This window comes from Sinocyclocheilus anshuiensis, unplaced genomic scaffold, assembly GCF_001515605.1.
Source record: "Sinocyclocheilus anshuiensis isolate Anshui unplaced genomic scaffold, SAMN03320099.WGS_v1.1 scaffold1127, whole genome shotgun sequence".
NCBI classification, from domain to species: Eukaryota; Metazoa; Chordata; class Actinopteri; order Cypriniformes; family Cyprinidae; genus Sinocyclocheilus; species Sinocyclocheilus anshuiensis.
The window spans coordinates 458755-468964 of record NW_015546115.1 but is presented as its reverse complement, the minus strand read 5'-3'; the positions used below and the strand labels follow the sequence as shown (position 1 = coordinate 468964).

Genomic DNA, 10210 nt, shown 5'->3' with positions numbered 1-10210 from the left:
TCTGTATTTCAGTTGATTTCATGGAAGGCTGTGTCTGGAAGTCAGTTGTATATTTGGAGAAGATTCTTATAACAAAAACTGTTAGCTGAGTGTGCACTCATGAGCTCAGCATGTGAGAGCACTGTGATATCACTGTGATAGTGTTGAGAAACAGGATATAGAAAGCCTCCTCGGTGACCGATATTTGAACTGCCTCCTCTCAACCTGCTCAACATTTTGACTTCACAATGAGCTCACATATTACTCAGACTGTGAGTATCACACTATGAGAATGATGTGATGTCACTGTGACCATCGCATGATCTCACGTGTTGACTGGGATGCTTACACATTACATCCTAAATTATAAAACTAAACCAAGGTCAGTTAAAACATGGGTTCATCTTGAGCAGGGGTGCCCAATCCTGTTTCTGGAGATCAACCTTCCTGCAAAGTACAGCTCCAATTCTGATTAAACACACCAATTAATTAAGATCCTTAGAAGCGCTTGATAATTACAAACAGCTGTGTTTGATGAGGGTTTGATTTGAACTCTGAAGGTAGGTAGATCTCCAGAAACAGGACTTTTTTTTTTTATGAACAATATCAGTTTACAAACTCAAATGGTGAACAATAAAATGCATATGACAAAATATACACGTTTCCAATCACATCTCCATTATACACAAATGTCCATGTGTGTGTATATATCTCTACATACAATAACAACAAACAAAACAAACATTCTTTAAAAATTTCAGGGGGTTGCAAGGGGAAAAAAAAAGGTACAAAATATTACCAGTCTTTGAAGGAAAAAGACTCATACATGGTTTTATATGATTTCCCAAGGGGTTGATTATCTTTGGATAAGTGTTTTAAAGATTCTAAGTATCTTACATTCATGCAATTTAAAGAGGGTTTACTGTTATTCCACTTACTTTTGTGTATATGATATTTACGCATTGTAATAATAATGTTTAACATCAATGATAACTTTTTCTGCATAAACCAAAACCTGAAACAAATTTAGTGATGGAATATCAGTGTTGATATCAATATTTAGCCAGCTGTAAAGATCCCACCAGAACTTCAATGTGACTGGACAAGATAAAAATAAATGTTCAACGGTTCCAGGCTCTTGTAAACAAAAAAAAACACAAGGATCTACCTCAAAACGGAATCTTTTCAGCTGGATACACATTATTAATAATCCTAAACTGAATATCCTTCATTTTAGGTAGAATTGGCCATTTACAATAATTACAGAATTTGTTTTTAAATATTTCATTTTCAAATTGTGTAGGTGTATTGAAATCTGAAAATAACCTACATTTTAATACATTCCCTATTACTTTGTTCTTACATTTTTTTGTCCCCAATATATACTTCTCCAATCTGTAACTCAATCCAGAAACAGACCTGGGCACCCCTGATCTAGAGCTCTTGAATACAGAGTAAAAGGGCTGGTACAGCAGAGCATCGCCCCCTAGCGGTGAACCATCGAACTGTCGAAGCGTTTCGGACCAGTATGTGACGCAGCGACGAGGCCTCGGTGCTGAAATCACGTGACTTGACCAGTGTGACACGCGCACTACCGCTTCGCATTCGAATGGAACCTTATTTAAGGAGAAAGCCAAGTCAGTGATTTAAAACCAAATCGGTTTTGGTTGTAGTACAGCTATTAGAGAATAGAGTGAATGAAACCTGATTGATGGAGACTGATGAAATAAGCGGCATCGAACATTTCCTGGTGATAAAGATGGAGCAGCATGAAAACAATCAGACCACAGAGACTCCAGATGTGCAGAAAACCTGCCAGTCCTCACCTATGCAAGATTGCAAGAACAAAAGGCAGTGTAAGTTGGTTATTTGTCAGTTGCAATGAATCAAATAAGTTAAAAGATTATGTTTATTCTATTAATTGTTGATCGTGACTAATGAAAAGTGGTGAACATCAAATGATGTATGCCGACTTAGAAACACTGTTAGGCTACTCCAGATGTTTAAGTGTCCACAATAGCTGGGAATATATAGACCAGGTATATTTTTAAAGCAGTGGACTGAAGTTTAAACCAGAGAAGCTTAATGACTTAGAAAATATGCGATTTTTAGATTAGATAATTTGATAATTAAGATGATTCATTCTTGCTGGTAAAATTAACTAATGAGAAGTCTCATGAGAAATGTGCAAAATCAGGTAAAGTGAGACATGTTTTTTGTTTTTGACAGATCATGTACAGTATCATTAAATGTCTATGCACATAATGCTCAGTTTGATTCAACTAAACTAAAGTTCTAATAAAACAAATTCTAATAATATTATAACACCACATTAAACATTATATTGTATTATTATATACCATTATATTATCAATATCATAAAAGAAAAATACTTTTTAAAATGTATTTTTGTTGAATATGGCACCACAACAAATTATATGTGTACAAAGTATGTTGATCAACTAACTGTACATTATCCTGCGTATTACATTGCTCTGGCTGCTCACATTAAAAATAAACAGGTGGACATGAAATATTGATTTGCGTTTAAATTATTTAATAATCCTTTCTGTACATGATCTTAACACTTCTGCTAAGAAGAACAGATATTTCACTGTGACACTGCAACAAGTGTCACGATTGTGTTCAGTTTAGTTCAGTTCCTGTCATGTCTGTTATGAGCTCTCATTAGTTACCATGGTTTCTGATTAGTTAATCCTTGTCCAGCTGTTCCTGTTTAGTTCCCTCATTTACCATGTGTATTTATAGTCCTGATTCTGTTCTGTTATTGTGTTATGTGTGGTTCCACACCTGTATTTTCAGTAAAGTCTATTTGGAAGTATGAATCTTCATTTGCCGTCCTCATTCCTCGACAACAAGATGAACTCTGCAACTATATTACAGTAATATTAATACTGAAATATTCATTTCCATTTGTATGAAACGAAGGAGTTTCAGTTCAGAATGTGATGTGAGAGACATGAAAACATGCTGCCAAGTTGCCTTGGACAACAATGAATATATCAGAAGCCATGTTTGACCAATCAGATTTAAGAATTCAAGATAGTTATGTAATAATAATTTAAAACAGTTTCTTACTTCAGTTACTTGATGTACTCATGCCCATCCCAAGCTCTAGTCTTGTTTAGTGAAGATCTGGTTCAATAAAACAATTTATTCACAAGCTAAGTAAACGTTCTTAGATTCGAAAAAATGCTGGGTTGTTTCAACCCAACCGTTGGGTTAAATTTTTACATTAAATTTTTAACTCAAAAGTTGGGTTAGTCCATATTTGACCCAAAGTTGGGTTGAAACAACCAAGCATTTTTTAGAGTGTATACATATTTACTCTGTTAATTTTACTTTATTGTTTGGGGTGCACATCTATTACCGACCATTACTGTACAGCTATTGTCTCAACATTATTGCCCATGAAGTGATTTTTGACATTGATCTTTTAATGTTTATTTTAGATCTCAAGGAACTGAAAGAAGATTGTGTCACATGCCATCAGCATGAGATGCATTTCATTCAACAAGCAAACCTTAAGCAGCACATGAGCATTCACACTGGAGAGAAGCCGTTCATCTGCCCTCAGTGTGGAAAAACTTTCATATTTAAACAAAGCCTTGAGAGACACATCAGAATTCATACTGGAGAGAAACCTTTTTCCTGCTCTGAATGTGGGATGAGTTTCATAGAGAAACAAAAGCTTAATATTCACCTGAGAAATCACACTGGAGAGCAACCTTTCACCTGCCCTCAGTGTGGAAAGCGCTTCACATTTAAACAAAGCCTTGAGAGACACATGAGAATTCACACTGGGGAGAAGCCTTTTACCTGCTCCGAGTGTGGGATGAGTTTCATAGAGAAACAAAAGCTTAAAATTCACATGAGGATTCACACTGGAGAGAAACCTTTCAGCTGCCCTCAATGTGGAAAGAGTTTTAGAGTAAACAGGAGCCTTAAGAGACACATGAGCATTCACACTGGAGAGAAACCTTTCGGATGTACCCAGTGTGCAAAGCGTTACACAGTGAAACAACACCTTGAGAATCACATGAGAATTCACACTGGAGAGAAACCTTACACTTGCTCGGAGTGTGGAAGCAGTTTCATGGAACAACGACAACTTATAATCCACATGAGGATTCATACTGGGGAGAAGCCTTTCACTTGCCCTCAATGTGGAAAGAGTTTCACACAACAAGGACAGTTGAAATGTCACATGAGAATTCACACTGGAGAGAAACCTTTTACTTGCACTCAATGTGGAAAGTGTTTCACAGTGAAGAGTACCCTTGACAGTCACATGAGAATTCACACTGGAGAGAAGCCTTTCAGCTGCTTTCAGTGTGGAAAGAGTTTCATTCAACAAGGGCAACTTCAAATTCACATGAGCGTTCATACTGGAGACAAGCCTTTCGTCTGCCCATACTGTATGAAGAGTTTCCCACTGAAGCATGGCCTTGAGAGACACATGAGAATTCACACTGGAGAAAAGCCTTTCAGCTGCTCTGAGTGTGGGCTAAGCTTCATAGAGAAACAAAAGCTTAATATTCATATGAGAATTCACACTGGAGAGAAACCATTCAGCTGTTCTGAGTGTGGAAAGAGTTTTACAGTGAACAGGAGCCTTAAGAGGCACGTGAGAATTCACACTGCAGAGAAACCATTCACCTGCACCCAATGTGGAAAGAGTTTCATGGAACAAGGACACCTTGAAAGTCACATGGGAATTCACACTGGAGAAAAGCCTTTCGCCTGCTCCGAGTGTGGAAAGAGTTTCACAGTGAGCAGAAACCTTAGGAGACACATGAGCATTCACACGGAAGAGAAGCCTTTCACTTGCCCTCAGTGTGGAAAGAGCTTCACAGAACACGGACAACTTAAAAGTCACATAACCATTCACACTGGAGAGAAATCTTTCACCTGCTTAGAGTGTGGAAAGAGTTTCACAGTGAAACAAGGCCTTAAGAGACACCTGAGAATTCACATTGGAGAGAAGAATTTCACCTGCTCTGAGTGTGGAAAAAGTTTCATGCAGCAAGGTCACCTTCAAAACCACATGCGAATTCATACTGGAGAGAAGCCTTTCATCTGCTCTGTGTGCGGAAAGTGTTTCACAATGAACATTACCCTTGAGAGGCACATGAAAGTTCACACCGGAGAGAAGCCTTTCACCTGCTCTTATTGTATGACGAGTTTCACAGTGAAACAAGGCCTTGAGAGACACAAGAGAATTCACACTGGAGAGAAACCATTCACCTGCTCTGAGTGTGGAAAGAGGTTCATGCAACAAGGACACCTTCAAATTCACAAAAGATTTCACACTGGAGAGAAGCCTTTTATCTGCTCTGAATGTGGAAAGAGTTTCACAGTGAAACAAAGCCTTAAAATTCACATGAGAACTCACATTGGTGAGAAACCTTCCAACAGAGTGGAGGAATCTCCTCTACCGCCACCTGTGTGCATCATCCATCCAGATAATGTAAAGTGAGTCCTAGCGTACCCACCAGCTATTGGAGGAGAGTGATTAGTCAATCTATTTAAATGATTTTGGCCAAGACTGATAAGAGACCAATGGATGCCAGCAAAAACACATTGTAAATAGAAGCATTTGATGCAATGAGAGTAGACCTAAATTAGGTGCTGTAACTAAAGCCATTACTGCAATTGAGTCATTTCCAGTTTTTTGCCCCTGTGTATTTATTTATTTATTTTTTGTATATTTACTAATCTATCTTATACACATTTCATATATTTATTTTACTTTATCAAATGATTATCTGTGCAAGGCAAATTAAATAAGTTGAACTATACTTTGGCATTGTGGTACAGTATTTTCAATTCCATAAATATATTTCACAGATGTATTTACCAATATCCCTAAACTATATAGACAAAGAAAAAAAGAGGATACACCCCCTCAACTACCTTCTGAGCTGCTGGTTAAAGTAACCCACTGCTGGTGTATCTGTGCCAAACTGGTTAAGAACTGGAGCATCAACATAATTTTGCATCACAGAGAGAAAACTACCTGACTGGAATCTTCCTAAATGACTTTCTTATGGTCTTGTAGAGAAAAAAACTGCAACTTCAAATTATAAATTTTTCCCTACAAATGTACTGTTGGTTGATTTGTAACTTTTAAGGAAATTAACTTAAATGATTTTAGCAAATGGCTGCAATATAACAAAGAGTGAAAAATTTAAGGGGGTCTGAATACTTTCCGTACCCACTGTATATAAGTTAGTATTAAAGTTATGTCTGGTATGGTAGCTGGTCAAATGTAAACACACCGTGTTTAAGAGCGTCCGACGCAATATTGAAGAAAGTGGTGCGAAAACCGTCTTACACAGTTACAGCTTTTCAACTGACATGTAAAATTATTAATTACAGTTCGTATTGTTTATGAGTGGTATCTGAAATATATTCCTTGCTAACATGAAAAAAAAAAAACATGGAACAGTACTCTTAATATCTTTCAAAGAACTGATTACACTGACAAAAGCGCTAACTGTATTAACTCTATACTTTGTAAACACGGACTGATGAAATTATGTTTCTCATGTAATCTGAATGAAAACAATACAGTCATCTTTTTAACCTAAACAGAGAAAGTGCTTTTCAGTTTTGTTTGTATTTGCATCAGATGGTCTGTGGGCTAAAATAAGTCTTTCCTTACAGATACCAGTTGTCATTTCACATTTTTAGAAATATTTAATTATGTCACTGTAATGACGTACAAAGATTTACTTAACAATAATACAGTAATAATAGTTTTCATATGTCATGTAGTCTATGTTTGAATTTTCATCAGTCATTAACAAACTGTCATAATTGAATAAAAATCAGTGGTGTATACAGCGTTATTTTGGACATTGTTCATTTTTTTATTCTGTGGGCAAAAACAGTTGAAACATTCTTCAGAATCATAATTTTTGAGTTCTGCATAAGAAATAAAGTCATATAGGCTTGAAATGATATGAGGGTGTGTAAATAAGGACAGACATTTTCATTTTTTAATGGTCTAATTTTGTTTATGAATTTGTGTAGGCCAAAAAACTTTATTAATTTAGTATACTTATTTCATAATACAGTATGTAGAAAACAATATCAATGTAAAATAAATGGTACACACTAAACCATTTCAGTGTATTATGTATCATTTAAAACTAGAATGTTTGCTTTACATTTTTTCCCAAAAACATTTTCTTTAAAACCAGAGGATAGACATAACCACTGCATTCAAAAAAGCACTCAGCAAATGCACACACATTACATGCCACTGGAAGTGACTGTCTAATGAATCCAGACCTCCTGTTAAGAAGTGCATGACACCGTGTCAGTATCCAGACAGCACTGTGACAGAAGGGTAGCGTGTGCGGTGCGTCATACACTTCTCTCGGTCGATGAGGAGAGAGTTTGTTTTGCAAGAGATGTCTTTCTCCAGGGACAGTCTGCTTTCTTCCAGGTCCGACAAAGATTTGCGTGCTTCATACAGCTGCTGCTGTAGGGCTGATACTGTACTGTTGAGCTCTGACACCTCACCTAACAAACTACACAAACACACACACATCAGATGGGTTTATGTGTGTTGGGAGACTGAGTGTGTGTGTGTATGTATGCGTGTTTATGTACCTGAGCTGGGGCTGGTCTCGGCACAGCTCCATGTTGGGTCTGAAGGTTCGGTAATGCAGTCTAGATTGAGCCACTCTGAGAGGAGCTTCTTTATCATACACAGCTTGCTGCAGGTATGAGATATTCCTCTCCTGAGCCCCAATCTGCTCTAGAATCTATTACACAGACATATTAAAGGAAAAGGTCACCTAAAAATTTTAATTTGCTGAAAATTTACTCACCCTCAGGCCATCCAAAATATAGATGTGTTTGTTTTTCATAAGAACAAGTTTGGAAAAATGTAGCATTCCATCACTTGCTCAGCAGTGGATCCTCTGCAGTGAATGGGTGCCGTCAGAATGAGAGTCCAAACAGCTGATAAAAACATTACAATAATCCACACCACTCCAGTCCATCAGTTAATGTCTTGTGAAGTGAAAAGCTGCATGTTTGTAAGAAACAAATCCATCATACCTATATTTACGGCTAACATATTAGTCCTATATCAATAATATTGCTTTTTCCAGTTTAAAAAAATTGCCTTGTTTGAATCAGGAGAGAATTATGCACAGATCAAGCCCCATTTACAAGCAAAAACAGTCCAAAACAGTTCTAAGCAAATACGTTCATGCTAGGTGCAATGGTTTAAAGTTAAAACTTGGAGTGGTGTGGATGACTTGTGGATTATTGTGATGTTTTTATCAGCTGTTTGGACTCTCATTCTGATGGCACCCATTCACTGCAGAGGATCCATTGGTTAGCAAGCGATGGAATGTTACATTCCTCCAAATCTTTAAATTTTTGTATGAACTGTTCCTTTAAACCAGTGGTTCTCAACTCCAGTCCTCGGGACCCACTGCTCTGCACATTTTGTGTGTCTACCTTATTTAACGCACCTGATTCAGTTCATCAGCTAGTTAAGAGAGAGATCCATGAACTGAACTGAGTGTGTCTGAAATGTGCAGAGCAGTGGGTCCTGAGGACTGGAGTTGAGAACCACTGCTTTAAACATTCTTAGCATTCAAAATTTTAACCTCTCGATTTGTTTACTTGTATGAAATCTGCAGATTATATAGACTCTATCATATGTGATACCTTGTGTACATGTATTGGTTTTTGTTTTGTAAAAATGTGTATTGCCTGTGCCAGGTGCAGCTCCAGCTGTGTTTTGGCTTGGCTCAGTTCCATGCAGCGCTGGTTGAAGGCCTGATCTGCAGCGGCACACTGCGCCCGTAGGTCCTCAGAAGTCTCCTGCAGCACCCGCTCAATCAGCCGCCTCAAGGCCTGGCTCGCCACCTCCTCTCTCTCCGCCAGCCGCAGGTTATCCAGAGTAAACTTACGCCAAACCTCCTCATTGCACACCCTACAGAGAAACACATCTGAGATGCTGTCACCACAACAGCTGCGATCTAAAAGTGCTTTAATGTTTAAATTGTGTCACTCCAACTGAGCTGAGGTAAGGTTTGGCACGCACTGGTCCTGCAGCACGGCTGAGCTGGGATGCCGTTGTGTGTCGGTGCTCCTGTTGTTAAAGCGTCCACACTGGTCATCCAGACTGTAGGCATGCTGTTTATCAGACCAGTCTAACTCAAGAGTCTGCTTCACCTCCCGGTTCAGCCTGGCAGACACAGACAGGTTTATGACTTTAATCTGCAATCCAATCAAAATCCATTACAATTGTGTGCTGAACACTCAAAGTAATAAATGTTGACCAAATGCTATTTTTCTGGTGTACTATTGCCTTAAGGAATGCTTCATGAGATATAAACGTGAATTATTGCACTGATATAATATAGAATTTGAACAGAATTAAAGAGAGATCCATATTTTGGACAACTGGCCTTATCTGGTTGACAGTTTGATCCAGAGTTTTTTTCAGCAAGGCCTGAATGCTTCTGATCAGCTCCACTTCCTGTTGGAAATCATTTAAAAAATTGTTTCAGGATCTGTTGTTGACACATTTAACTTTTTTTGTGTTTAATGGCATCTTTCTAGCTTATTCACTACGACAGCTACTAGTAATAATAATGGCAATATATTATTTTAAATCTTTTATTAATGAAGAAGGCTTCTACAACTACTAATAATTGTATTGTTATAGGCCTATGTATTATTATTATTCTCTATTAATGAGTAAAGAATACAAAATTGATAATATTCTTAACATAAAGAAATTTCCAACATTTCCACTTTGTGGGGAGCTGCAGACATGTGTGTGTGTGTGTGTGTGTGTGTGTGTGTGTACCTGGTATTTATCACATTATGGGGACCAAATGTCCCCATAAGGATAGTAATACTAGTAAATTTTGACCTTGTGGGGACATTTTTGAGGTCCCCATGAGGAAACAAGCTTATAAATCATACAGAATGAGTTTTTTTGAGAAAGTAAAAATGCACAAAGTTTCCTGTAAGGGGTAGGTTTGCTGCAATATAACAAAGAGTGAAAAATTGAAGGGGGTCTGAATACTTTCCGTACCCACTGTATATACACAGTACACACACATATATTCTATGTACACAAAAACTTATTATGGATGCGATTAATTGTGTGTGTGTGTGTGTGTGTGTGTGTGTGTGTGTGTGTGTATATAATATAATGTATATATAT

At 37.6% G+C, this 10210-nt stretch overlaps 2 protein-coding genes across 2 annotated transcripts in view; one reads left to right on the top strand and one right to left on the bottom strand.

Annotated features, from left to right (window-relative positions):
- Nucleotides 1-1485: 1485 nt before the first annotated feature.
- On the top strand, nt 1486-5673 carry LOC107700864 (oocyte zinc finger protein XlCOF6-like). The gene is made up of 2 exons (XM_016502691.1): nt 1486-1835; nt 3453-5673. Exons 1-2 carry the CDS (start codon nt 1691-1693, stop codon nt 5477-5479), a joined length of 2172 nt encoding a protein of 723 aa, XP_016358177.1. The 5' UTR covers nt 1486-1690; the 3' UTR covers nt 5480-5673.
- A 1387-nt stretch (nt 5674-7060) lies between these two features.
- tekt4 (tektin 4) overlaps nt 7061-10210 on the bottom strand; it is a 4195-nt gene continuing 1045 nt past the window's right edge. The window contains exons 2-6 of the mRNA XM_016502630.1: nt 9444-9514; nt 9077-9220; nt 8743-8965; nt 7624-7778; nt 7061-7541 (exon numbers count right to left, since the gene is read on the bottom strand). Of these exons, the coding sequence (XP_016358116.1) occupies nt 7328-7541; nt 7624-7778; nt 8743-8965; nt 9077-9220; nt 9444-9514 (807 nt within the window). The 3' untranslated portion in view covers nt 7061-7327. The remainder of the gene's footprint in view (nt 7542-7623; nt 7779-8742; nt 8966-9076; nt 9221-9443; nt 9515-10210) is intronic.

Coding starts and splice junctions, on each gene's coding strand:
- LOC107700864 (XM_016502691.1), top strand. CDS start 1,691: ATGGAGACTGATGAAATAAGCGGCATCGAACATTTCCTGGTGATAAAG. Junction 1,836..3,452: donor TTGCAAGAACAAAAGGCAGT/GTAAGTTGGTTA, acceptor TGTTTATTTTAG/ATCTCAAGGAACTGAAAGAA.